Raw genomic sequence first — 27,682 nt, 5'->3', positions numbered from 1 at the left:
TTCTGGGACATCCCTGCAGGAGCCCTCACAATTAAGAGTTGGTGGAGGGGCAACGGGACCCCTGGGAGGGGAGCTGGGCAGGTGTGTGGCATTCTGGGACATTTGCCCCACTTGGGGCCTCCAGGGACTGGGAACTTCAGACCCCTTCCCCCTGCAGAGAGCATGGCACCAGGGAAGGCTCTGATGTCACCTGGACACAGGTCCAGATCCTGTGCTTGGTGTCCTGCGGCACAGCGTTGCTGAGCCTCTGCTCCCCTCATTTGTCACACAGAACTCCTGGCTCCTCCTCTGGCACCTGGGTGGCCCCACTTCTGCCCACGTGAGGGTAGCGAGTGAGCTGGGCACTGTTGCCACAGTGTTCTCAGGTGGAGGGGCTGGGGTGCTGATGGGGAGGCCGTGGGAGCAGGCGTGGGAGGCTTGGCTGGGCTGCTGGACGGCAGCACTCCATCTGGGCCAGCTGTTGTCTCTGTTAATCTGAGAACCGGGATGCTGGGGCCCCTCTGGACGTGGGCAGCACCTGGAACTCAGAACCAGAACCCAGAACCTGCCTGGACTCTGGGGTCTGGAGCTGGTTATAGCCAATCAGAGGCCAGGAAGGCCTAGTCCCCTCTGCTCTGCTTATGAAGCAATAACCCGGGTCTCCAGGCGGACACAGTGGGGACAGTGTGTTTCTTGTGGCTGGGACAGGAGGGGCCCCTGAGACCCCTGGAGTCCGGTGTGGGTGAATGGGGCCAGAGGAGCTCAGACACAGTCTCACCCCCTGTCTCGATCACCCCCAGGTTTCTGAACACCCGTGAATGAGCCGCTCGCCAGCCTTGGCACCCGGGACCCCCCAACCCACCACTGGCATGCCCCACCAGCCTTCAGCCTGAGCCGGCGGCCCCCGCCCCCTCCCCCCGCCACCCTGCACTGTCCCGGCTCCCCCGAGGCCCCCACGCTGCAGTGTGGCCGGGCCCCCTCCCCACCGGGGCCACCCCCGCCACCCACCCCTGGTGCCCGGCGTGGTGGCGGCCTGGCCCGCAGGGCCATGAAGCTGCAGGCGGTGATGGAGACCCTGTTGCAGCGGCAGCAGCGGGCCCGCCAGGAGCTGGAGGCCCGGCAGCAGCCGCTGCCCGAGCCCCCCACTGGACCCCGGGCTCGGGCCCCCCTCGATGAGGACAGAGAACCTGAGAATGCCCATATGCAGCGGGCACAGATGGCCGCACTGGCTGCCATGCGGGCTGCTGCAGCAGGCCTGGGACATCCACCCAGCCCTGGGGGCTCTGAGGACGGGCCCCCAGGCTCAGAGGATGAGGACTCGGCCCAGGAGGGGGCTCCGGGCTCACCAGCCCTGCCTGGGCAAGGCGGGGAAGGCTCCAGACACACTGAAGATGCCACACACTTGGAGGACTTAGGCTCCGATGAAGACCTGTGAGTGGTGTCCGGCGGCGGGTGTCATCCCTGAGCCTCACTCCCTGCAGGGAGGGCACCCTGGGGTTCCGTCATTGAGGGGGGCGGTTGTTGAGCACATGCCTGTGCTGGGGGGGCAGGCTTGAAGGAGCGACCACTGTCCTCCTGGGCAGCAGACCCTGGCGGTGTGCACCCTCAGTGTGGGGGTCGCTGTCACACCTGGAGCTGGACACTGGACGCGTGTCCAGTGTGACTGAGGGCCTGGGTGTGGCTGGAGCATCTCAGCCATGAGGCAGATAAAATCTGCAGCCAGGCTGGCCTGTGTGGAACACACTGCCCGGGTCTCCACAGGGCCCACTCCTGGCAGGGAGGTGTCTCTGAGACCCTGTTGGTCTCAGGGAGCCCACAGTGTTCTGGGGTCCTTACAATGGGCAGAGGAGATGGTGCCAGGCCATGCCAGGGATGCGGGAAGGCAGGCGGGTGCCAGGGCCAGCCTTGGGCAGGAGGACTTGGGCTCCCCAGGCAGGGGGAGCGCCAGGGTCAGGCAGGCCCAGCAGAAGGAGCAGCCTTTGCCAAGGCCCCGGGCAGGGCCGCTCAGGTTCTCCTGGAGTTGGGAACTTCGTGGGCATCCTGGGCGCCCGCAGACTGTGCAGGCCCTATGGGCAGGGGCCTTCCCTCCCATTTTCAGGGGGGAGACAAGGTTGGGCGGAGGGAAGGAGCCACGTCCTGCTCTCTGACCTGTGCCCTGTGCCCCCCAGGAAGCCGAAGTGGGAGGAGGAGGAAGAGCTGGAGGAAGACCTGGCTGACGAGGACGAGGACGAGGACGACTATGAGGATGAGGGGGATGAGGAGGAGGAGGGGCTGGGCCCCCCAGGTCCCCTGGGCCCGGGCTCTGCCGGTCTGTTTCCACGCAAGGCCCAGCCAGCCCAGGCCTTCCGTGGGGAGGGTGCTCCCAGGGCACTAGGCGGCCCTGAGCGGCAGGGGCCTGGCCCAGCCCACCCTGGAGGGGCCGCCCACCTAGGGCCCCAGCCGCAGCCGCCAGACCCCGGGGACTGGACCTACGAGGAGCAGTTCAAGCAGGTGGGCTCTGCGGCTAAGTGCGGGTGTGGGGGGTGCCACGGGCCTTCGGGTTGGCCGTGACACCATGGTCAGGCCCCCTGCGCTCTGAGGATCCGGTGGGTGCCACCACCCAGATTTCTCTGCGTGGCCAGGTGGTTGGGCCAGTGCAGTGGACGTGGGCACCAGATGTGGGGAGCTGTCTGGGAGCTCTGCAAACTCCACTTTTCCCGACAGACACGCCCCTGGGGGCCCAGCATGGGCAGGGTGGGCAGCTGGTCGAGGCTGGCAGCCTCTGTTGTCAGGGGGCATTGGGGTGTAGCCGTGGGGCTGGGTGACCCGGACGGTGGGTGTGTGGTGGGGAGTCCATCTCTCGAGAGCTGGCTGGGGGGTTGCCCTGGCTGTGGTGGCGGGAGACTGATAGCCTGCCCAAGAGGTGGCTGAGGGTCCCTATTGGCTGCCCTGGGTGCCTGCCAAGGCAGCAGGAGCCAACACGTGCCATGACCGTGGTGGACAGTCAGGCCTGGGGCTGAGCGGACAGGGGCTCTTATGGATGCCAGAGAAGCTTCCTGGGCCCTGCGAGGGGTGGAGGAAGCAGGGACGGCCCTGGCCCTTCCTGCAGGCCAGGCGACTGGGCCAGAGGAAGTGGCCTGCAGGGGTCCTTTGAAGTTGGGCCACACTGGGCTGGGCAGATGGAAACCAGATGGCGGCCCGGCTGCCGGCTGGGCTTGCATTCCGGCCCTTGGCCAGCTGGGCCTTGCCCTGACCTCCGGGTGCGTCCAGTGGAACCCAAACCCTGGGCTCCAAGTAGGGGCCACCACAGGAGGTGACCTCACCCTCCCAGCACCAGGCTGCCTGCCCTGGAGGCCTCAGGAGGCACGAGGGGCCTGGGGGGGGGTCGGCTCCTGGCCATGCCCACTGTGAGCATGGCAGGAGAGCCCCCAGGGGCAGGTTCAGTGGTCAGGAAGCTGGCCGATGAGCAGAGACCTCCGTGGTGGCTGGGTGAGGGACAGAGCTCCAAGGCGCCTGGGGTTGGCAGCACGGGAAGGTACTGACCTGCCCCCACCTTCTCACTGGGTGGGGTGTCCTTGCCCCCAGGCTCTTGGTCCTGGTAGAAGTCACTCTTCTTGGGTGTGACCAGGCCCCACCCCGCCTGGTATCTGCTCAGGGGGCCCTCAGGGTTTTGGGGTATCCCCGAGACACTGTGCCCTGGGACCAGGAGTTCAGCTGGCCCCTGAGGTGCCCCTCCCTGAGCAGTGCCTCCCCAGGGCAGGGGTCCTCTGCTGAGCACTGAGGGAGGCTCTCCGGTCTCTGGGCCCGGCCCCTGGTCAGGCACCTCCACCCCTCAAGGTCACGCTGCGGGACGGCCCGTCGGCCCACGGGTCCAATGTCCACAGGGCCCTTTGGACCCCTGCACACCACCCAGATGGCCCCAGGCTCCGTGCCGAAGGGGGCGTTCCCTGATCCCAGAGCCCTCGGTGAGCTGGGAGCGGAGGCTGACCACCAGGGCCGTGGTCTAGCTTGTCTGCGGGACAACCCAGTCTGGGTCAAAGGTGCCTCCCGCAGCAGAAAGCTGCTAAGGGGACCCCGAGGCCTGACGGGGAGGCCCCTCAGCATCTCAGGCCCACGGGCTTATTGGACGCCTGCTACATGGCAGGTACCCGGGGACTGTCCTCGGGGACAGTGTTCAGGGTGGAGGTGCTCGGGACAAGTCTGTGGGCACCCAGGTGGCAGGGGGTGTGGGACTGCTCCTGGCATCGTTGGCCCCTCAGGAGGTGACGCTTGGCCTGAGCCGGGGGACACGAGGAGCTGGGCGTGCACAGAAGAGGTCCCAGGCAGAGGCCGAGCGTGGCGTGTGAGGGGTGAGGTGCCAACCTGGCTGGCTTCTGTGGGAGATGGAACTGGAGGGTGTTGGGCACACCGGGCCGGCCCTGCAGTCCTGGGACCTCAGCCTCCGCCCGTCTGTGGCAGGCCCAGGGGCTGGTGCAGCCTCCTGCCCGGCCGCTGGGCACCTGCACAGCTCGTGTCCACAGCAGCCCAGGCCCCGCTGGCCCAACAGATGTTGGGCCCCGCCGGCCGTGTTGACTCTGGCGTCCGCCCCACTCCCTTCCTGGCACGTGGCAGCCCTGGCCGGCTGGCCGCCGCTTGGCACCGGTCTGCTGCTTCCTCTGGGTCTTGGCAGGGCCTGGGGCAGACTCTGCCTGCAGATCCTCGACAGCTGCTGGTCTGCCCGGGCCTGTGGTCTGGGGGGCGGCCAGGTGGGGGAGGGCGGTTCCTTGAAAACGGGGAGCCTGGCTGCCACAGCCCGGTGACGTGCCCTGAGGGAGTCTGGCTGGCCGGAGCTTCGGCGGATTGGGCTGCGTCACAGACTGAGATGAGGATCTCAGCCCCTTGGCATTGGACGCATGTTGGGTGGCCTCCGGTCACCCGGGTGGCCATTTTACACGGGCAGACCTTGGTTCCAGATCTTTAGCCACTTCAAGGTTTGAACCGTGAGTCCCAGCAACTCCGGCGGAGGCTGAATCGATTCCAAAAACAGGGAAACTGACGCAGCTTTGTTGGGATTTGATTTCCAGAGAGACACAACTCACTCCTCCGTGTGCCGCTCCATCGCCCCAAAATGGGCCTTGTACCCTTAGCTGCTGTCCCCAATGTCACCATCCTGCCCCAGCCCTGCACCGTGGGTCCACGTCCATCTCTGGACCCTCCTGTCACTGGGTCCCACAGGGGCCTTGTGTGTCTGGTGCTCACCGAGCGTGAGGTCCTCAGGTCCGTCCACGTTCCACTGTTCCCTTGCTCCTGCCCTGGCCAAGGATGCTCCGGGTGGACGGGCTGTGGCCTTCGCCCAGTGCCCTCAAGCTGACCTGCCCTGGCTTGGTGATGGACGCCTGTGTCTGTTTCTCTTGGGTGTGTGCCGGCGTCAAGTTGCTGGGTGTGGGGGCAGTTCTGTCTACGGTGGGGAGGGCAGTGAGGGGAGGCCACCTCCCCAGCCCCAAGTGAGGCTCCGGGCCTCACCTGCACCGCCGTCAGCGTTTTTGATTTACAGAGAGGGTTCTAGCTGCCCTGGCGGGGTCGCGTGGCATCTCGCCGTGTTTTTTTGTTTGTTTGTTAATTCTTCTTTTTCTCAAGGCCTTTATTTTATCAATCTTTATGAGGTGCTGAGGATCGAACCCAGGGCCTCGCACGTGTTAGGCGAGCTCTACCGCTGAGCCCCGCCCCGTGCTCACTGTGGCTTTGATCTGTGTGGTACGTCGGGTTCTTCCCTGTTTTCCATCCACACAGACTCAGTAAGGCCAGTACTGTGCCCAGCACTGACCCGTGGGTAGTGAGCCGAGTCCCTGCTCTGCCGAGGACAGGGGCTACATGAGACCATGGATGAGGAGACCACGTCTGCAGCCACGCCGGGAGGGTGCACGTCCCAGGCCCCAGCAGGTGGCTCCAGGGTTGGCAGGGCGGGGGGCCGAGAGCGCCTGGGGTTCAGAGGAGAGACCAGCCATGAGCTTGGTTTCCCTCACCTGACAAGAGGCCATGAGCCAGGCAGAGGTCAGCGTCACCCTCACGTTCAGACCTCAGGACCCGGCACCAGACACCCCGTGGAGCTGAAAGCTGGACGGGCCAGGTGGGCCCAGCCCTGAGAGTCTGGGGCCTTGGCTGTGGCACCCTGGTGTCCCGTGACCTGTCCTCTGTTGCCCTCACGGGTCTTGGCTCAGTCACAGGCTGCGGCAGCTAGGAGTGAAGGCTGTGACTGTGACCACAGCAAGAGGTAGCCCCGAGGGTCCCGCCTGGCATCCGGCCGTCTAGAGGTTGTGCATGTGAGGCAGAGCGCACGCTCATCAGTGCCGGGCACTGAGCGCATCCCAACCCCCTTTATTTCGTTTTGTGATCCTCCTGCCTCAGCCTCCGGACTCGCTCAGATGACAGGAGAGGCACTGTCCTACTTCGTTGGTACGTTTGTGAGGTCGACTTTTGGTCCCAGAAGAACACCCAATAGCATTTTCTTTTCTTTGTCTTTTTGATGGTGCTGGGGATCGAGCCAGGGTCTGTGCGCGCGAGGCGAGCCCTCGACCAGCTGAGCCACATCCCCAGCCCCCAACAGCATTCTTCAAGGGGAAAATGGAACGTTCCCGTGGAGGCTTGAGGCTCTGACCTCCTGGGCCTCTGCTGCCGTCTCGCCTGGACTCCAGCCTGTGTCTGAGGCGGGCCCTGGGGCAGCAGCCTCTGGCCATGCTGAGCCTGCTTCTGCCCCTTAGGTCCCAGGCTGCTGGCTGTGGTGGATTTCCTCCTGTGGGGCTGGGCCAGCACAGGGGCCTGCTGCCCTGCCAATCGCCGTCCTACGGGACTGCGGGAGCCTCTCTCTGCTCAGCAGAGTTACAGGGCTGGGTGGGGCAGAGCCGGGAGGCAGGTGGACAGGTGACCTGGGGCTTGAAGGAGCCAGAGCTGGACACAGCCTGGGGCCAGGGCTGGGGTGGAGGATAGGGTGTTGGAGGGCAGGGCCTGATTCTGGGGCCAGTGGCTGGACGAGAGGTGGGTAAGGCCCTGGGAAAACGGGAAAATTGGGAAAGAGTGGGACGGGGCTCCTGGGCGGGGTCCGCCCTCGGGAGGGAGGCGCGTGGAGCCTCCTTGGAGTCCGTGGTCAGCAGCGGCAGGGAAGGCTGGCTGAGGCAGAGGCCTGGGCGCTGGGCACCGGGGGCTAGGCAGGAACTGGTGAGAACCGGGCGCAGCTTCCCGCAGGCTGGGCCAGCCCGGGAGACCGGCAGGTCAGGTGTCAGGGAGCCCCTCGGCGGGCAGCGTCTGCCTCATCAAAGCTGCTGTGGCTGCTGGCACAGGGCCAGCTGGGCTGTGGCGGGCACAGGGAGGATGCCCGCCCACCAGCCCCTGGCACAGTGCCCTGGCCCGTGCCAGCCCTGGGAACCGCACTGACTCAGCCGGAAGCACCTTATCTGCCCCTGAGCCACCACCCGGCCACTGGGTCACCGCCGCAGGGTCACTGCCGAGGCCTGGCTCCCTGTTGTGTGGCTGCTGCCAAGCGCCTGGCCCCACCCACCCCACGCTTTCTAATAACACACGCGGGCACCGAGGGAGCGGTGCCCAGCGGGCAGTGGATGTGGTGGGCAGCCGGAGCCTCCCCAGGCCTTCCCACCCCACCCCAAACGTGCTGGCTCTGCGGGTCTCGGGCACATGTCTCTGCGTGTGCCAGGTCCTTAGCGTGCGCCTGTCTCCTTGGGTCATGGCGGTGCCCACTCAGAGGGTGTAGACCTCTGTGGCCACCTGGCGTAGCTCCGGCCTTGGTGCCCATGTCTGGGTGTCCGTGTGCTCACGTGCCCCTGGTGTGCCCGACCAGCGTTTGGCCTGAGAAACGGGCGTCACACAGGGGCCTGATAGCCTATCTCCTGCCCATGTGGGGTGTCCGGCTGGGCCAGGTTTGCCCCCCCCCACGGGGCCCTCCTCTGAAACTGTCCAGCCCCTAGATTCTCTGACTCTCGGTTCCAAGCCACATGGCCCCAGAAGCCGCCTGGAGCAGACGCTGGGCTGCGAGGGGGGCCCTGAACCTCTGCAGCTGCCCAGCGACCCCACCCATGGCTGGGGAGGCCTTGGCCAGGCCCCATCTAGCTGCCCGCTTCTCCGGGGGGCAGGGCGGGTGCCGGCCTGGTGGGTGGGCACACGGGGCAGGGGGCGGCCCGCCCCTTCTTCACTTGCTGGGCTGTGCACGGCCACAGGACAATGGGGGTCACAGGGTTAAACGGTAACTAATCTCTGACCATTGAAGGTCTGGCGCAGGGCCGCGGCCTGGCCCCGTATACAGGGCTGGGCCCGGGTCTGTGGGGCTCAGAGGGATGGCAGGGAGCAGGTGGGGCTGGCACCTCCCACTGCCCTTGCAGGCCAGGCCCAGCAGAGTGGCCACACTTAGGCCCTCGTGTCCTGGGTGACCAGCCCCACCCCCCACGTCCTCCCAAAACCTTAGAATGGGCCTCCTCGGGAGACAGGCTGTCTGTAGATGTGCACGTTAAGATGCAGGCGCAGGGTGGCCTGGTGCCGTGGCAGCTTACAGGGACCACGGAGCAGACGGGGTGACGTGGCCAACCAGCCAGGGTCCCTGGGTCCCTGACGCTCGGGGATGCAGGAAGCAGGTTCCCTGGGGGGGGGCGGCGGCCCACACTCGGCAGGACTGGACACTGCCCCCCGGGATGGGGAAAGGACAGCTCTGGGGTTTCAAGCTCCGGGTTTTGGTCACTTGTCACACAGAAATTTAGAGGGCCTTGCACGCCCCAGATGCTCAGGGAGCCTGGCCCTGGGGTGAGTGTGTGGGGGCTCGGCACACCTCCAGGCCACAGGCCGCCGGAGGCCTCTCGGGCCCTTGTTGGGGTTGGTTAGGGACAGGGACCCCCTCTGCCAGTGTGCTGCAGAGGGCTAGGGCGGAGCTGCTGGGTGCTGTGTCGGTGCCCACGTGTGTCTCAGCCTCATCCTTCCACAAGCGATTTGGAGCACTGGCTGTGTGCCGGCTCTGGCTGGGGACAGTGGGGACATGTCTGCGAACAAGCCAGGCCAGAGGGCCAGCCTCTGCAGGGCCGTGTCAGCCAGGCAGAGGGCGGGACTGTCTCCGGCCATTATCTCCCAGGGTGTGCCTGTGTCTGGGTGGACGGGCGTGGTCCTGTTTGTCTGAGTGCCCACGTGCTATGCCTGGAGTCTCTGGACGGGCCATCTGTGGCCCTGTGGCCATGGTGTGGCGCCCAGCCTCCCCCCAGGCCTGTTCGGTTGCGAGTCTGCTGGGCTGCTGGGCTTCTGGGCACCTCCCACCCCACCCCCCCGCCCTGGGCCTGGCCACCCTGGTCTACTCTGCCTGGCCCTGGGCCTTCCCTCACGGCCAGCCGCGAGCCCTCTCGAGTCTCAGGCTGGGTCCCGGGTTCCCTGGCGGCGGCTGGAGACTGGGCGGCTGCCCAAGGCCTCCCAGGTCCCACGTCACCACAGTCCTTCCACACTGCCATTTTCTCAGGCAGGTGGCTCTGCCGGTGGGTGGCACACAGTCTCCCTGCCCTTCCAAGGGCCCTGCCTGGGCACTTGGCTGTCCCTCCCCTTCCCCCTCCAGCCCATCCTGGTGCCCAGTGACAGGAAGGGGGCGGAGAAGCCCGGCTGAGGTCACCAGTCCCAGTGCTGCCCCAGCCCCAGGCCCCTGGCCATCATGTCCTCCTTCGAGGACTCAAGTCCTCCCCGTCTGTAAAATGGGATGGCGCTGGGAGGCCTGCCGGCCACTGTCACGGTGTCACTGTCACTCTGGGTAACTGCCACTTTCCAATCGTCTGCCCCAGCTTTAGCTCCGGTACAGAAGGGCCAGGCAGCTGGGCGTCAGCCCCTGCCCAGTGACCACTGTACCTTGTTCCTGTCCTCTGCCTTCCCTGTGACGTTGTGGCCCCGGGGTCCGGGCGGGGGGCTGGGTGCTGGCTGCGCCCTGGGCAGCTCCCCTGAGTTGGGATCTGGTGGAGGAGCCCCTGGCCCAGGCCACGCCTCGAGGGCTGCTGGGCCTGCCCGTCCTGGGTCAGCCTCGTACCTGTCATGGGGACGTGACTAGTGGCGGGGGGGCAGGGACTGGGAGCCGCTGTGATTCTGACAGACGTTCAGGACTCACCGACCACCAGGCGGACCCTTCTGGGGCCTTCTGGGGCCTTCTGGGGCTGTGCGGGTCGTTGGAGGGAAGTGGGCGCGCTCTTCGGGTCAGGGTTCTCTGGGCCGCTAGGTGGGAGCCCGGGCCTCACACATGTGAACAGAATGTTGGACCCTACAGAAGCTCTGGGCTCCGTTTCTGTGGGGAGACGGGCCCGGGGAAGGTCCCCACAGCTGGGGGAGCCCGAGGTATGTGGGTCGGCGACAGGTCTGGGGGCCCGGGACCCCTATGCAGTGTGTCCCGGAAGCAGCTTGGAAGAGGGGTTCTGGGTTGGTCTCTCCCTCCTTGAAGCATGAAACTGCTGCGTGAGTGGGCACCGGGCACCGGGGCGTCTGTTCCCGAGCCCCACCAGGAAGCCAGGGGCTCGGATCTCGTGGTGCCTCTGTGACTGCACCTACAGAAGGGAGCCCTCAGCCCAGGGCTGCTCAGGGGCGGGGGCTTCCCGGGCCACCAGCTTTGGGCGTCACTGTGTGCTACCCAGGGGATAATACCCTCCTCCTCGGCACAGTCTTCCTAGAAGTGTCTGCCCTGCCATCCAGGTGCCACTGCGTGGGCCTCAGCATCTCTGGCTGTGGAGTGGGCTGGCCACCTCGGCCTCCACCCACCCATCTTCCTTGAGCCAAACCCTCCAGAGCGTTTAGTGCTCTCATGTGTCCCTGTCTCCCACCTGGGTGCCCCAGGTGCACCCTCTGGCCCTTCACAGATGAGGAGTCTGAGGTTCCAGGGTGGCTCCTGATGACCAGGAAAGAAAGAAGCGGCTGGGCTCGGTGCACTCCCCCGGATCTTGTGACCCAGAAACCCAGAGGAGCCCCTGGAAGCGCCGTCTCCATGTGTCAGGTGGCACGGTCATTTCAGGAGCACTATTAATATCTGCCTGGTGGGTGGGGCGCCCTGTGTGTTCACGGGGGCCTCGGGCCCGTGGGGGTGGGGGTGGCGGGCAGCCAGATGTTTCTGCCCTGCCCAGAATCACTTCCCCAATTTCCTGCAAGCCCGAGGAGGCCGCGCTGGGTGCAGAGCTGACGGGAAGCGAAAGGGCCCTTGGCCCACGCTGGGCGGGGAAGCCCCTGCTGGTCAGGTGCATCCAGAGGCAGACCTGTGGCCAGGCAGAGCCGGAGAGGGCGGCCGGCCCGAGGTCCCCCCTGCTGTTCTGAACCCAGCACAGCCGGCCCCCTTCCTCGATGTCCGGCTTCTCTGCAGACCCGCAGCCTGGCCGTCAGTTCCCCACAGCCTGTTTGATCTCTGCGTCCCCCTGCGGCCTGGGCTCCTTCATGGGCACCTGGTCTGCCGTGGACACCTTGTGTCCCCAGTGTCAGCCCCAACACGCAGAAGTGCTCTGAAGAGACTGCAGAGAGGCAGTTTGTGGCCCTCCTGGCCCAGCCCTGCGGCCAGCAGTCACTGCGGCCGATGGCCCTCACTGGTCCCTGCCCCCTCCTGGGAGTTTCCAAAATGGGGAGAAACCCTCAGACTTGAAATCCCCAGGTCCCGGCTGGGCCTGCAGGCTGGACTCCCGGCCTGCGCTGTAGGGACCCGGAGACCACAGTGCCAGCTTCCGTCCCTTGATCTCATGGACCTGACCCTCCACGGTAAACCCAGGGACAGGCAGGAGGGGCTGCAGGGCCTGCCCCGCCCCCCACGCGTCCGCCCCCCAGCCATTCATTCCTCGAGGGGTGTCCCCTGGCCACATCCCTCAACCCGGTGGCCAGACACCAGGGACTCCTGCCTCAGTTTCCCTGAGGTAACGTGGGCACCAGGGTGTGGGCCTGACGTCCCTCCCACTGTGGTGTGGGCTGCCCGGGGCCTCGCCCTTGCACCAGGTGCCCAGGTCAGGTGGCCACGGTGGAGGGGCTGCACTGCCAACCTAGACTGGGTGCTGGGAAAGGTGGGGGCTCCCTCTCCTTCCTCTCTGGTGGGCACCTGCTGCAAGCCAGGGCTGGCTGGCACCCACAAACCCCGCGGCTGGCTTCGCGGCTCCCGTCTGGGTGGGTGGGCAGGTGGGGAAGGCAGAGGGAGAAAGAAGGTCCCATGAAACTGTCTGCCATGGCGTCCTGGCCTGGGGTCGGGGAAGGCCCCCTCGCGCGGGAGCTGGGTGCAGGGAAGGCCGCCTGGCGGAGGCCCCGTGGACGGGGGTCTGGTCTGGTGGGTTTCACATCAGCACGTTTATTCTAAGAAGTGAGGCCCAGCCCCCAGCTTCTCTGCTGTGCTCAGTGTCCCCTGGGTCTGCGGAGCTTCCTGCCTGCCCTGGGGTCCTGGTCCTGACGCTGTCCGGGTACCTGAGCATGGCCAGGTGGGGGCAGCTGAGTCAGATCTGACCTGGTCCACGTTTTCTCTGAGCATTTTCAGCCATTCTCTGCCCTGCGTGGGAAGCGGTCTTTGCTTTCTCGTCAGCCACGCGGAACGGTGTGAAAGGCACCTTGTTAAAGATCCCCCCTCTCCCACGGCCCGGCCTCCTCCCCAGGCCTCCCACCCTGGACATTTGCAAGCCGTCCTCCTGGGAGCTCTGACCTGGGACATTTGGGCTGCTGCTTGGTTTTTCCTGATTCTGGTGGCTGAAGGGGATCAGCCCCTGGGGCTAGAGCAGGCCCTGCCTGAATGTCCTCATTCCTGGGGTCCACCCTCCTGGCCAAGGCCTTGCCCCCAAGGCAGGGCCCCATGGACTTTGGAGCCTTCGGGGAACGGCAGGGGGGCTGAGCAGATACTGCGGGGGGGGGGGGGGGGGGCAAAGGTTCTGTGGTGGCCCTGCGGTCTGCCGATTCTTTACAGCCTGCCCCCTCCTTTAGAGCCGCCCAGGCCCCTTGGAGGCTGGGAACTGGCACAGCTGCCCAGGTGGGGCCCCACTGGGGACTGATTTGGCGCCATTCTGCTGGGCGACCTCAGGTTGCCGGCCCTGCACTAGCCTCGGTCACTTTGTGGGTTTTCTGCGAGTCTCAGGGGTCTGTCCTGGGACTTTCCTTCTGCACCCCGGGCCTGGGGGCCAGGGGGCCAGGGGGCTGGGGGCTTCCGAGCCAGGTCTGAGCCTGGGACTCCCTGGAGGCCCCTCCTGCAACAGCTGAGCCCCACCTCTGCCCACTGTGAGGTGGCTGAGGGGGTGGTCAGCCAGGCCAAGAACTTAAGTGACCTGAGCAGGACCTTCCTGCTTTCTGGGCCAGGGCTGTCTCCCCTGCCTGTCCTCCAGGCCACACCTGAGCTCCACACCTGAGCTCTGGGCCTGCTTTCCAGCCCCCGCCTCCTCCCCATGCGCCCAGGGCAGGGGTGTCAGGAGAGAGGAGGCCCATTCGCTCTTCACGGGCCCTGTCTGAGTGTCTGACTCCCTTATGCCAGTACCCAGAGGGAAACTTAAGCAGAGGAAGGGTCAGGCCCAGGAGGGGCCAGGAGATGGGCAGCCTGCCTCTGAGGAGTGGGAAGGAGGGAGCCTGGAGGTCTGAGACCTGCCTTGCAGACTGCGGCAATAGCTAGTGCAAAGGTCCTGCGGTAGGAGCAGGGGGGAGGCCAATGGGAGCTAGGAAGGGCCAGAGAACAGGGAAGGGCCCTGGGGCTGCTGAGTGGAGGAGGCTCTGAAGGGGGGAGGGGCCACTCAGTCTTACTCCTGTCCTCAGTGTCCTTCTGTGAAGCGGGTGGTGCTGGGGACACTGGTGGTAATTGTTGACCCACCCGTGCCAAGAAGGAGGGAGAAAGCCACCCCAGGCAGGAGATGCCTGTGGGGACCATGTGGCCCAGAAGGAGCCAGGGAGGGAGGGCCACCCCATCCCCAGGACAGTAGAGACGGGCACCCTGCAGTCAGTGCACACCCCCAGTGGCCTCTGCCCGGCCCTCCAGGCTTTGAGCCTCCTGGGGCAGGGCAGGAGGGCCCGGGGTCACCTGCAGCCTAGAGCGGTCTAGGAGAGGCCCCGCTGCAGAGCCATGGGGCTCGTTTAGTGAGCATCCTGAGCACCCTGGCGTGCGGCCTGAGGCTGGACCCAGGGGAGCAGACAGAGGTCCCTGGTGTCCTGGGGAGGCACATGAGCTCCTCAGGGGCCAGGAAGGGGCTGTGCGCCCTGTGACACTCCTGCTGGACTTGGGAGGAGCAGGTGTGGGGGCAGCCGTGGGTGGAGGCTTGTCTCTGGGTCAACAGCCTGGGGTGAGGCCCGCAAGGTCCAGCTGCAGCTTGGGTGGTGCTGCTTATCTCAGCCTCTGCCTGGAAGAGGCTCCAGCCCCTGCCCAGCCTCCCTCCAACGGGGCTGTGGGCTCTGGAGGGGCCTCCGCCAACTTCCGGCCTCTCCAGAGGGGCAGGTCCACCTCAGCCTAGGTGTCTGTCCGCTTGGCACTGTCGCCTTGTACCTTTCCAGGGGGCTGCTGGGCCCACGGGCCAGGAGGGTGCCCTGGACACTGTCCCCTGGGTCCCCACCAGCTGACCCAGGCGGACCTGCCCAGCAGGGGAGTGGAACTAGGGGCCAGAGCCCTATAAAGCTGGGGCAGCAGCCTTACTGCCCACTTTGTTGACTGCCCACAGCAGCGACCTTTTGAAGAGGCCTCCCCCATGGGCAGCTGGGGGTCTGCATGTTCCCTTTATGGCCTTGAATCAATGCCCAGCTCCATGGGGGTCTGACTGCCCTGCCGCTGACCACTTGCCTACCAGGTGGCCTGGAGGCTGATGGCCCTGCCCCCTCCTGCACCCCCCCCCCCAGCTGCTGCGCGCCTGAGGCTGTTTCCACGCCTGGGGTGTGAGGTCCATGGCTGTCCCCAAGCCCAGGGCAGGGGCTTGTGTTTTGGCCTTTGCAGTGCTGGGGATGAGCCCAGGGCTCTGTGCGGGCCAGCTGGTGCTGTCCACGAGCCCTAAGCCACTGAATTTTTATGGCATGCTTTTCTTCAAGAAAAATGGGGAAACTGAGGAAGGGGGCTTTGCCTCTGTGGGGGCAGGCGGCCTCTAGTGTCCCGGGGCTGTGGTGGCAGATGACCACGACCTGGGGGCTCACGGCAGCAGGCATTTCTTTTTCCTCAGTGCGGGAGGCTGAAGTCAGGTCCAGTGCTGGGCGGGGCTGGGCGGCCTCCCAGGCTCCAGGGAGCCCTTCCTGCCTTGCCCAGCGCCGGGCTCCAGGGTCCTGGCCTGTGGCCCCTGTCAGGGCCATGGCAGGCCAGTGTGGCCCCACCGTAGGCAGTGACCTCTGGATAAGCTCCTTTTCGAAATAAAGCCCCATGAGGTTGCGGGGGCCGTGAGCTTTGGGGAGCACGGTGCCAGGTCCTCGGTGGCAGGCCTCAGGCCCCTCGGCCTCCGTGCATCTTGGCTCGGCTTGCAGTGTTGCAGCCGGAGAAGCCCGTCCACTTGGGTGTTGGTTCTGGGCCCATCCGGACACTGGGCCAGGCAGACCGGACCCCAGACCCAGGACCAGCCCAGCTGATAGGCCCAGCCCCACGTGGACATGTGCATGTCCCCAGGATCGTCCCACTGTAGCCGGCCACATCTACCTGCAGGCCCCTCAGGCAGCTGCAGGGAAACGGACCTCCCTGGCCACCATAAATCAGCACAGGAATGCGGGCCAGCCAGTCTGGCGCTGGCCGGGGTGGGGCGTAGACAAAGGCCCAGCTGCTGGCCCTCTGCTTGGCCTCCGCCACCCGGGGCAGAGGTCTGGGCTCGTGGCACCACCACCCTTTCCAGAAGGCCCCCCCCCATCTCCATTATACAGTTGGGGAAACTGAGGCCCAGAGAGGTGTAGGTTTACAGAAGGGTGGCCAGGGATGTCCTGGGGACAGCACCGTGCTTTGGCCGTGCTCTTGGGACCTGATGACAGATTATCCTCCCTGGGCCTAATTGGTGGTTTCAAGGCCCCCTGCAGTCCAGCCAGGCACATTCCCAAGCTGAATTTGAAGCCTGGTATTGGCTTCTGCCCCTCCTCAGCAAATTGGCCCCCTCGCACTGCACCTTCTAACCATGTCTGCCTACTGCCCCCGCAGAGCGCGGACCCCTGCCCACCCACAAAACCCCACCGGCTGGCCAGCGGGGCCAGCGACCCCATGTCCCAGAGGATCCCCCACGTTGGTTCCTCCCTGGCCGCAGCAGCAGGATGGAGCGGGAGGGTCTCTGGGCCAGCAGGCCCCGGCACTCCCAGGCTGTGCCCCTCGCCCGTGTGCAGGCCTCGGTTTCCCTGGCGCCAATCAGATGCCTCTGGGGAGCAGAGTGCCCGGGGTGCCCAGGCCGCGGGAAGGGTCCCAGGCCGGGGTGTCTGGTGACCCCTGTGAGCTCTGGTGGTGCTGAAGGGACCTGGGGAATGGCAGGGGGACAGGGGACCTGACCCTGAATGCAGAGGAGAGATGGGGACGCGGGGGACGTCGACGAGGCCTGCAGGGTGCTGCGGCAGGGCTGTGGGGGGATTCCCGCTTCCAGCCCCAGGTGAGCTGGGGCCGCCTGCTCATGTGCATCCCCCTCCTGGAACCAGGGCCCCCAGCTGTCTAGGACAGCCCTGCAGGGGGACCTGGTCCCTCTCCTGCTCTCCGGCGCCCACTAGCCCGCCCCCTCTGCCCTTGCAGCTCTATGAACTGGACGGGGACCCCAAGAGGAAGGAGTTCCTGGACGACTTGTTCACCTTTATGCAGAAGCGAGGTGAGTCCCCGCCCGGACCCTTGAGAGTGCAGGTGGCCCCCCCGGGCTCTCAGCTGGGACCCAGGAGGGGCCTGATGGCAGAGGCCGGCCCGGCCCTGGGGTCTGGCCGGGAAGCAGCGGGCATGATAAAGCCTGCGTCTCCCTCACACCCCTGGTACTGGCCCAAGTGCCTCTGCAGCCGTGTCCCCTGATCCTCCTGGGTGGACGCCCACCTGCGAAGGGCCTCATGACCTCAGCCCTGAGAACAGGGGGGTGACGAGATGGGAGGGCCAGCCACGGGCAGTTCTGGACGGGTGTCCCGGTGGGGAGGCAGAGACCCTGACCAGAGGCAGGCGGCTCCTCAGCTCCAGGCTCAGGCCTGGGGACAGGAGAGGGGGGACTGAGTGTCTCCAGCACTGGCCTCCACAGCCGGACCCTCAGCCTAAAGTGGCCAGTGGGCAGGCAGAACCTGCTCTCGCCCCCTGAGCCCTGGTCAGCTGAATGGGGTCCTGCCACAGGGTGGGGCTGGCTCTCGCAAGCCTCCTGGACCCCTGGACAGCCCCTGCTTTTCAGGGGAAGAAAGGCCCAGAGAGTTCCGCCGGCTCCCGGTTCAGGGCTGTCGCCCAGCGCTGGCTTTGTGTGGGCCTCTGCCGGCTTCTGTAAACACAGGCCACCAGGCCCTGCCACCGGAAGGGCAGGGGAGGGGGGCCGCAGCCTCAGACCTCACTGCCCTCCTGTGCCGGCTGGGAACTCAGGGTGGTCCCGGGCGGGAGCCCTGTGCGTTATCTGAGGCCAGCTTTGCCGTCTCTGGCCAGAGAGATGGCCCCTCCGTCGTTATCACCCCGTTCCCACCTGCCTGTGCCCCACCCCCACACCCAGGGGCTCGGGTCCCCCAGACCCAGAACCGCCACTCTGCCGCAGCCCTAGTGCCCATCCCCAGTGCCCAGGCAGACTTGTCCCCCACTCTGCACCCTGGACAGCGTGACCTGGATCTCCCGCCCCTTCTTTACTCCAATCAGAGCAAGAATATTTATTTTCCTGCATCAGAAAGGAAAAACCTCCGACAGAATTTCTCCCAGAATTTACTGGGGACTGAAAGGGAGGGGAGGAGTCCTGTCTGCACCCTGCCGCCTCCCTGGCCTGCCGCCCGTCCCCGCCCTCCGAGTCTCTGCTGGGCCTCCGCGGTGCTCCTGGCGTTCTGCGAACCTCGGCGGAGACGAGGGTGGCCTCGCGGTGCCTGGTGTGGCTTCCTTGCTTGGCCCGTGAGGCCCTGAGCAGGGCAGGGCTGAGCGCGCAGCTGGGTCTCGGCTTGTCCTCTTACCTCCCTTTTGGGCTGAAAAATGGAATTTGGGTGCCATGGTGCCTCTAAGGCTCACCCTCCTCCACCAGCCAGGTGCCCCCATCCCACTTTTTTTTTTCCTATATTTTTGGTTGCCAGTGGGTTTTAATTTTTATGTTGTGCTGAGAATCGAGCCCAGTGCTTCACACGTGGTACGCAAGTGCTCTACCACTGAGCCCCAGCCCTTTTTAAAATTTTTTAAATTCTGAGACAGGGTCTCATTAAGTTGCTCAGGCTGGCCTCAGAGTTGGGGACCTTCTGCCTCAGCCTCCTGAGTTGCTGGACAGCAGACGTGTCCCACGATGTGCAGCGTCACTGGGAGTTTGCAACTTGGAAAGGCCTGGGAAATGCTGGGCCCAGGAGACAGAGTGCTAGTGTGTGCCCAGGGTGGGTGGGCTGGCCCCTGACTCAAAGGGGGTCATGCCCTGCAGTGGGGCTGCTGGTCACTGAGTCCCTGCTGGGTGCTAGGCTGAGTGACCCCGTAAGGCAGGACAGCCAACAGGCCCCAGCAGATGACCTCTCCCCGGCCCAGTTCCAGAGGTACCTGTGATATAAGGGGCTTTGCCTGCCCGGGGGCTGGGGGCAAGCCAGGCTCGAGCAGCCAGGTGGGCGCCGGGCAGCAGGGGCCAGTCTGCAGCAGGCTGTGGGCAGAGGAGGTTGGGGCAGGCAGTGGGTGCAGATGGACCCTCCCTGGGCTTGCCCCCTCTTCCTCCTCTGCACGCAGACAGGGCTGGCTAGCCTCCCTCACCCACCACCTCACCTGCAGCTCTGCCATCTGCCAGATGGGAGGGCCCCTGGGGACCCAGGCCCAGTTATTATAGCTGGAGAAGAGTCTGCGACCCTCACACGTCCCCCAGGTTGGCCTGTGGCCTCAGGAGATCAGTGCTGCCCCAGAGCCCGGTTACTCCAGAGCCGAGGCACAGCTGTCCCCTGTGCTGCAGGGGTCTCGCCAGAGGCGACAGTCCCTAGGGGACCTGGTGCCCGGGGTGTGACCGTGCCGCCCAGCTCACCACGCGCCCACCTACAGGCACGCCGGTGAACCGCATCCCCATCATGGCCAAGCAGGTGCTGGACCTGTTCATGCTGTACGTGCTGGTCACGGAGAAGGGCGGCCTCGTGGAGGTCATCAACAAGAAGCTATGGCGGGAGATCACCAAGGGCCTCAACCTGCCCACCTCCATCACCAGTGCCGCCTTCACCCTGCGGACCCAGTGAGTGGGCTGCCCTGCGCGGGGGGCCTGTGGGCACCATCCCCGGGCCACGGGGGCCTCGGACGGAGGTGCCACCCTGTCCCCTGCCCACAGGTACATGAAGTACCTGTACCCCTACGAGTGCGAGAGGCGGGGCCTCAGCAGCCCCAGCGAGCTCCAAGCCGCCATCGACAGCAACCGCAGAGAGGGCCGGCGCCAGAGCTTCGGGGGCTCGCTCTTCACCTACTCTCCGGGCGGGGCCCACAGCACGCTGTCCTCGCCCAAGCTGCCCGTGCCCTCCCTGGGCCTGGCGGCCAGCACCAATGGCAGCTCCATCACCCCGGCCCCCAAGATCAAGAAAGGTAGGGGCCACCTGGGGCTCTATCCAGCTTCACCTGGGGGTCTCTGCTCCCTGGATAGCGGTGACGAACCCCAACACAGACACGGAAGAGGGCTGCTGTCCCCACGTGCTGCGCCCAGGGCAGACCCACACCCAGCCCACGGACGTCTCTAGTCAGTCCTGACCTCCCAGTTCTTTGCCAAAGCAGACATTACACATCGAGCACGATTTTCTCATCTCTGCCCACGGCAGACATTACCAACAGAGCGTGCTCCTCCTGGTCCACGCCGAGGTGGACGCTGAGCACGCACACCCCTCCTCAGGGCAGCCTTGGGACTTGCCCGTGACAGACATTACTAGGTGATCACTATATTTTTTCCCTCTGAGCTTTGGAGTCCCTCTCGACACGGTCCCAGCAGACATATGCAAAGGGACGTGTCATCCGTCACCTTGACCCTTAAACCGTCTGGGAAGCTGTTGTTAGATGCCCCTGGGCAGGTCACTGTCCCTTTCTGAGCTGGCTTTCCTCATGTGGAAAGAAAGGGAAATGATCTTTGTGGGGTCAGGAGCGTGTGGTGTGCAAGGGCTTGGTACAGCGGGCGAGGCGCACGGGCCTGAGGCTGAGCCCTCCCCATTATGCAGACCCCAGCCACGGCTTCTCCCCTGCTGAGCCTCCGAGTCCTTCCTCACGCCTGCCCCGGGGCCTCGGGACCCCGTCAGTTCCCGTTTCCCACCTGCCACACAGGCTGGGGACCCTTTCCTCCCAGGGTCGTCCTCACAGCCCGAGAGTGAGGCTGGGCTGACCCCAGCTCATGACCCTCGCGGCCTCTGGGGGTCCCAGCGATACCCACGATGGCTGCTGAGCGCCATGTCAAGGCCCCATGCCTGAGGTCAGGGAGACAAAGGCCAGGCAAAGATGGCGGTTCTGACCCGGGAGCCCCTGGTACAGCAGTAGGTCTGCAGACACGGGGGAAGAGGGGCAGGGCGCTCCTGGGAAGGCAGCGTCTGCGTTGAGACCAGAGATTTCTGAGGCAGAAACCACAGTGTCACCAAGGTCCAGAGTGGAGAGCCAGCAAGTAGAGGCAGCGCCAGGTGGAGACTTGGAAAGACACGTTCAGGGAGAAGATGCCAAGGGTCAGAGTGGCACCCTTGTGTGGGAAGAGGGGAATGTCTGCCAGCTGGTTCTGGAGCCGGGCTGCGCCTGGACTGCCAGCCGAGCCCTCACGGGCTCTGCGGCTTTGGGAGAGCTTCTGTCCGTGGACGTTGGAAGGTGCTGGGGACACTGGGGAGCCCCTGCCCTTTGTTCATGGTCAGATAGGACTGCAGGGCAGCTGCTGGCATTGGAGCCGGCAGCCCACTGTCCCGGCGCAGGGGACCTGCCGACAGTGGCCCTCTGGCGTCTGTCTTCCTGGGGAGGCTGAGCACCTCCTCTGTGAGGTGTCCGTCCACACCCTGCCTGGGTGGAGCGCGAGGCAGGCCCAGGTCCTTCTGACCACCGGCTCCTCTCCTCTCTGTCTAGAGGAGGACTTGGCCATCCCCATCACGGTCCCTGGCCGCCTGCCCGTGTCCCTGGCGGGCCACCCGGTGGTGGCTGCCCAGGCCGCCGCAGTGCAGGCCGCGGCAGCCCAGGCCGCCGTGGCCGCCCAGGCCGCTGCTCTGGAGCAGCTTCGGGAGAAGCTGGAATCTGGGGAGCCCCCTGAGAAGAAGATGGCCCTGGTGACTGATGAGCAGCAGCGGCTCATGCAGCGAGCACTGCAGCAGAACTTCCTGGCCATGACGGCGCAGCTGCCCATGAGCATCCGGATCAACAGCCAAGGTACCGACCCAGCACCCAGACCTCTGAGCCAAGGCCCGCAGAGTGCCGGCAGGTCCCTAAGAAAAAGGCCACGGGACCGGTGGGGGAGGGGCAGCTAGACAGTGAAGTCCCGGGACACGCTGCTGGCTTCCTCCTCACTGGGGATCTGTGACACAGAGATGTCACCACCTGGCAGAGTCGATTCCTATCCAGCATTGACCAGGATGTGGGGACATGGCCCCCTTGGTCCTGCTGGTGGGAGTGTGAAAAGGTGACTGACTATTTGGCAATCCCTTCTACAATAGAACATGTCCTTGCCCCGTGACCCAGAGCTGCCTGCTGGTATCCAGAGCAGGGACTTGTGCAAGTGCACAAGCAGCTGCCCAGCGTGACAAGACGGCTCCTGGGCTTGCGGGCTCAGGCCCTGCTCACGCCTGCCCGCGTCCCCTGCAGACTTTGAACCCTTTGTGGATGACTTATAACACCTAATACAATGTAAATGCTGGGTATGTAGTTGTTACACTGTATTGTTCGGAGTCTGTCCAGGCATAATTTTTTTCTGGCGCTGGAGATGGAATCCAGGGACACTCTTAATCACTGAGCTATGCCACAGCCCTTTGGAAAAAAAAAAAATTATTTTGAGACAGGGTCTCACTAAATTGCAGAAGTTGGCCTTGAGCATCCTCCTGCCTCAGCCTCCCAAGGGCCTGGCTCCAGTGTGCTGTTCTTCCCACTGTTTTCCATGCACAGTTGTTGGGTCTGCAGGTGCAGAACCTGAGGAGACAGAGGGCCAAGGACATGTCAGGGTGTGTGTTGTGGTCACCCTAAAGTGAGCCGATTGGATCTTCTGGTGTCTCCTAAGATTCAGAGTCATGGAAAAAGCTAACTGTGGACAGTTCTTACCTTTTTGTTTCTGCTTGACAAATGCAGTCGTATTGGTAGCTTAAGTGTGGCACACACAGCCCTGAGAAGCTCAAGGGGGGCTGGGGAGGACGCTGCCCACGTACTTGTGGTCATCCTGATAGGTTTCTTCTCCCCACAGCCTCTGAGAGTCGCCAGGACTCGGCTGTGAACCTGACTGGCTCCAATGGCAGCAACAGCATTAGCATGTCGGTGGAGATCAACGGCATCATGTACACAGGTGAGTCCCGGGCCGTGGGCACCCCAGGTGGGCCCAGTGCCTCAGCTGTGGGGGGGTTGTAAAGGCAGGGTCTTCCCCAGGGAGGCCCCAGTGTGGTGCCCTCTTTCTTTGAGATGGGGGTCCCACTTTGTTGGGTCTCAGACTCCTGGGCTCGGGTGGTCTTCCAGCCTCAGCCTCCTGGCGGCTGGACAGGGTGCTTCCCACCACACCCACCAATCTCCTCTTTATTTCCTTTTTCCTTTTGGTGCTGGAATGGGAACCCAGGGCCTCCCGTGGGGGCGCTAAGCACTGGGCTGCACCCCCAGCCCCGGAAGGCAGGCCCAGGAGGCCACGGGGCTGGGGGCAGCTGTGGGGAGCTGCAGGGCGGGGCTCTGGCGGGTCCAGAGCACCCCAGAGAGGGCGGAGAAGCTTACACTCCGCCGGGTCAGAGCGCGGAGGTGGCCCGTCCTGCATGATCTCTCTTTCCGTCCCGTGTCAGGAGTGCTGTTTGCCCAGCCGCCGGCCCCCACGCCACCCTCGGCTCCCAGTAAGGGCGGTGGCGGCAGCAACTCTGGCGGCGGCGGCGGCGGCAGCCGGGGAGCATCGGGCGGGACCAGCGGCGGCGCGGGCGGCCAGGCCGGGCCTGCAGGACGGCCCGGGCCCCCCACCTCTACCTCAGATACCTCGCTGCCTTAGCCGCCCCTGCCGCCACCAGCGCCGCCACCACCTACGGAGCACGCCCTGCGCGGCCCTGCGCACCAGGAGGGTGCGCGGTGCGCGGGAGGGTGAGGCCCCCAGGAAGCCAGCCGACGCCAAAAAGGAAAGAAAATATATACATATATAAATATATATATATATATAAAGCAAATTTAATAAAACAGGGAGCGCGGGGAACACTGGGAAGTCTCAGGTTTCAGACACCGAGAGGAACCGTCAGGAGCACGAGGAGCCAGCCCCGGCGCCGGGGCGCGCACTGCGCCCCGCTCCCTCGCCAGCCTGCGCCCCGCGCGGAGCGGGACCCCTGAGCCACAGCCACTGAATTTGTTTTTTCCTGATGCTTTGGAAACTTACTTTCTTTCTTTAAAAAAAAATAGCGATGTTCAAATTCTATAGGTTTTTAAAAGGTTTCCGGGTTTGTTTGTAAATACTCTATTTTATTCTTGGGGAGGGGGGTCAAACTTTAGGAAAAGGAATATCTATATATCTATATATTTGTGTTCATTCAGGGAAACGGACTTGAAAGCAAACACACCAACCCGGTAATAACTGTATTCTCCCGGGGACGTGCGGGCTCCCGCCCCATCCCGTGGCCACGGACCGCTGGCCCGGCCACTCCGGTGCGAGCGGCTGGCAGGCCGGCGCATGCGCCGTTCGTGGGCCCACTTGGGGTTCCCGGGACGCCCTCTCTGGTGCTGGCTCCAGCTGCCGGGCCTCAATTCAGGGACCTGGAAATCTTAACCAGGAAGTAGAAAGGGCCTGGAGCTTGGGAGGGGACTTCACGGTGGCAGCCCCCAGGCTTCTGACTCAGGGACGAATATGCTGGACTCTCTTGCCTAAAAGGGCTATTTTGGGGACTATCAATGTGGGGGAATGGGGTGCAGCCGGGCCTAGCTCAGGGTGAGGATTTTGGGGCCACGGATCCCCAGCACCCCACCCCCACATTCTCATCTCTTTTCCTTTGTCTTCTCTTCACCCCGTTTGCAAGGGGCTGGGGCTCCCCATGGTTTTACAGGGACAGTAAATAGAGGCCACGCAGGACCGTAGTCCACCCAGGTCAGTAGGTGTCCTCCATGCCGGGCAGAACTGGGCTGCATTTCTGCCACAGCCACTGGGGCAGAAACTCCGTCCCCAACCTGGGTTCAGGGAACGCCCTTGGGCCGAGCTCAGCTCCCGTTGTCCCTGGAGCCGGCTAGGCCCAGGTGAGCCTGGGAGCGCTAATTGGGCCCAGGGCACCTGGCCTGCTGGGCCCCCAGACCTCAGCAGGCTCCTGGCCTGGCAGAGTCCTTTCCTGTCTTCGAGAGGGAGGGAATCCTTTTCTTCTTCCTAGGTCTCAGGGCCATCGACAGGCCCCCCTCCCAGGAGGGGTGGGGCCCTCCAGAGCTCTTCTTGGCTTTTCTTCTGGAAGGTTCTGCCTGCCTCATCTTGGGGGCAGGCATCTTAGCAGCACAATCATTCCTGGGAGTGGGGGTCTTTTTGTCCCAAGACTCAATCTTGCCCCCTCTCCGAGAACCATCTGGACTCTGTCCAAAATCTGCTCCTTCAGCCTCCTGGCCGCAACTCTGCAGCCAGCTGCCTTGGGGGCTGCAGCCCCTTGTCCTGTACGAGGGCCCCGTGTGGGGACTGTCCACTGCACATTTCTTTCTACCTCAGGTCTGACTTTTGATGCCAAAAACTGGCCCAGTGGCCACCCAGGTACTCAGTGCACGGGGCCAGGGCCACCTCCACCTGCCCCCTCAGATGGAGTTTTTTCTTAGGTGACGCGTGTGTGGTGTGCTTGTGGGGACCCACTTTGGGGTGTGTGGCGGGCCAGCTTTGCACGAGGACTGGATCCTGACTCAGGGAGGGACCTGGCCTGCCGGCTGCTTGATGCTTATAGGACCCTGGAGCCCTGGCAGCCATGAATGGGAGTCTCTGGAACCCTGTGTCCCAACAGGCAGGAGCTGTGGGCCCTGAGTGGCCTGCCTGTCTCCTGGCCAGTCTGCTGGTAGGGGTTCTAAGGAGTGTCTTTCTGGGGCACAGCTCAGCACCCCATTATGCCAACATATGGAAGGGGTGACCTGCCAGGCCCAGGGGACTTGGGTGTGTGTACTGTCCACTGGCACCTTGGGTCTTGGGTGGGCACAGCCGGCAGGCTCCCAAACCCAGGGCGCAGGGGCTAGCAGGGTCCTGGAAGTGAGTGGGGCCCTGGGCGGGGCTGTCCCCCTGTCCACTGTGGGCGAGGTTGGGAGGCATGGGGCCTCCAGGCGGTGTTTAGAGTTGTGGTCCTACAGTCACATCTTTCTCTGACCATTTGGCCCACCTTCCTTCATTGCTTTCCGTTGAATTTTGGCTTTTGCGTTTTTTCTTGGCAAACACAAGCTCAGCCTTTCATCTCGAAGGTCAAAGTTTCAGTTTCTCGGGGGCTTGTCAGATGGCGTGCAGATCACGCCCAAACTCAGGTAAAGGGGAAAAAACTTAAAAAAAAAAAAAAAAAAGTATAAACTGCTGTCTACCTCTGGCTGGGCCCCTGTCACACTGCAGCCAGGGCAGGGTGACCTGCATCAATCTCAGTTTTTGCAGAACATTCAGGTATTAAAAGGAAAAAAAAAAGGCAAAAGACAAAAAGACCCCCCAAAAAAGTGTGATTTTGAAATTTAAAAGAACACTGAAAGTTTACATTTTATAACATTATTATGCAGATTGTATTTAAACTTCAGAAATATTTAAGACACTTGTAACCATGTAAAGCTGATGAGATATTAAAACAAGACAAACTCTTCTGACTTTAACAGAAAAATGTCTCCTGTGCTGTTTTTTGGGGAGCAGCACATTTGGCCAGGCCACGTGGGGTGGGCCGTCCTAGGGCGGGCAGTCTAGCCGCATCCACCTTGAGTCTCAGGTTGGTGCCAGCAGGTAGAAGGTGCCTGCTAAAGGGGAGTCCTGAACTGGGGCCTGTACCCCAGGGGCCCTGGGCCATGACAGGTGTTTGGCATCTCCCCTGGGTAGGTGCAGGCCACAGACGCTGCTCAGCCCCCCCCAGGCCCAGGACCCCATTCAGGCCCACACGTCCACTGTGCTGAGGGGCCCCTGGTTTAAGCCATGGCTCAGAGGTGACTCCCTGGCCTTCCCCTGAGCTTTCACCGGGTCAGCAGGGTGCAGGGCCGGCCATAGCTTCTGGCCCCCAGCCCCAAGAGGCTCCCTGCCTGGGGGGTGCTGGGTGACCCTGGGTCATGTGACCGGCGCCATGCGGCAGGCGCCCTGCTTGCCGACTGGAGCCACTGTCCTGGCGTTCTCAGGTCTGAAAATCTCCTTTTCTTCCTGTGTGACCCAGACACATACAGCCCGCTCCCGCGACTCACCCACCAGGACGTCATCTGGGTCCCCTGGGCGAGGGCACGTGACTCCTGCCCCTGCCCTTGGGGACAGCCCAGCAGAAGCCGGCTGACACAGCTGGGGCTCCCTGCTCCCTGGGCCTCCCCTGGGGTTGGCTTTCCCTCAAAGGGCTCATTGCCAGCCTGACCCCAGGGTCCTGCTGGAGACCAGGCCTCGGGGTCCAGGTACAGCAGGTGTGGCCTCCAGGGAGCAGCGCCCTGGGAACCAGATGAAAGAGGTGCCCGGCTGACCTCCCTGTTCACACTCAAGGGCAGCATGGCTAGGTGGGCAGGCGCAGACTGGCCACCTGGTTCCCCTGCCCCAGAGTTCTGGCCAGGGCTGGCCTGGGCTGCTCCCTCTCCAGGCTGCCTGTTGGAGAGAAAAACAACTCCCTCTCTACCCCCAGAGCCCTGGCTCCCGGGTCACCTGAGGCCCTGTATCCAAAGCCTGCTAAAGAGAAACATACCCCTGCCACAAATCCATCTGCCACCACTCCCAGAAGAGGTTGGCCCATCAGTCCCTGGACCCCCAGGGAGATAAGGACAGGGATCAAAAACAAAAGGCCCCTCTCCAGCGAAGTGGACAGTCCGGTCTTACAGCTTCATTCCTCAGCCAGGTGCCTCAGGGAGGGAGCTGAGGGGCCCTGAGGCCACACAGCCCTGGGGACACAGCCAGGATCCAGCCCCCATCCTCCCCAGCCCACATGGGTCAGCAGAGGCCAGGGGCTGGCTTGGTCTCAAGGAGGGGGTGGTGACTGAGTCACCTGTCCTCCCTCTGCCCTCAGTGTGGACCAGGGGCTGCCCTGAGGACAGCTGGACCTTGCTGGTGTGGCCTGCGGTCAGGGTGGGGGCGGGCCAGAGGGAGGGTGTGGGCGGGCCAGAGGGAGGGTGTGGGTCTCAGCTCCAGTTTCCTGGGAGGCTGCCCCACCCCCACACACTCCCAGCCTCAGATGGAGGACAGGCGCCCAGCTGGCACCAAGACCGAGTCACTGGGTGGTCTGGGGACGCCCCCAAGTGTGGCTGTTATCCAGCAGCTCTGACAACTGGTCAGTCCTCATTCCAGGAGCCAGGCTGGGGGTGGGGTGACCTCTGACCCTGCAAGGCAGTCCAGCCAGCAGGTCCCCGGAGGGGAGAAGGGAGGGCCACACTTGCCTGGCCTGTGGGGGGGATGACCGC

At 64.2% G+C, this 27,682-nt stretch overlaps 1 protein-coding gene and 1 long non-coding RNA gene across 4 annotated transcripts in view; one reads left to right on the top strand and one right to left on the bottom strand.

The window, feature by feature from the left end:
• Window positions 1-25,795, top strand: part of Arid3a (AT-rich interaction domain 3A) — a 28,329-nt gene extending 2,534 nt beyond the window's left edge. For all 3 annotated transcript variants that reach the window (XM_046444388.2, XM_046444387.2, XM_046444389.2), the window contains exons 2-9: window positions 780-1,410; window positions 2,148-2,469; window positions 16,601-16,673; window positions 19,019-19,202; window positions 19,296-19,543; window positions 21,041-21,337; window positions 22,359-22,457; window positions 22,936-25,795. In XM_046444388.2, coding sequence (XP_046300344.1) covers window positions 1,028-1,410; window positions 2,148-2,469; window positions 16,601-16,673; window positions 19,019-19,202; window positions 19,296-19,543; window positions 21,041-21,337; window positions 22,359-22,457; window positions 22,936-23,132 — 1,803 coding nt within the window. In that variant the 5' untranslated portion in view covers window positions 780-1,027 and the 3' untranslated portion in view covers window positions 23,133-25,795. The remainder of the gene's footprint in view (window positions 1-779; window positions 1,411-2,147; window positions 2,470-16,600; window positions 16,674-19,018; window positions 19,203-19,295; window positions 19,544-21,040; window positions 21,338-22,358; window positions 22,458-22,935) is intronic.
• On the bottom strand, window positions 21,826-22,422 carry LOC131424169 (uncharacterized). The gene is made up of 2 exons (XR_009226784.1): window positions 22,220-22,422; window positions 21,826-22,090 (listed from the first exon to the last, which is right to left on the bottom strand). It is a non-coding gene; the product is annotated as an uncharacterized LOC131424169 (long non-coding RNA).
• Window positions 25,796-27,682: the final 1,887 nt, after the last annotated feature.

This window comes from Marmota monax, unplaced genomic scaffold (genome assembly GCF_021218885.2).
Source record: "Marmota monax isolate L192 unplaced genomic scaffold, Marmota_monax_Labrador192_F-V1.1 WCK01_AAM20220418_F8-fsc00102, whole genome shotgun sequence".
NCBI lineage: Eukaryota > Metazoa > Chordata > Mammalia > Rodentia > Sciuridae > Marmota > Marmota monax.
Note: the sequence above shows the minus strand (reverse complement) of the source record. Positions and strands in the feature narration are given on the sequence as shown.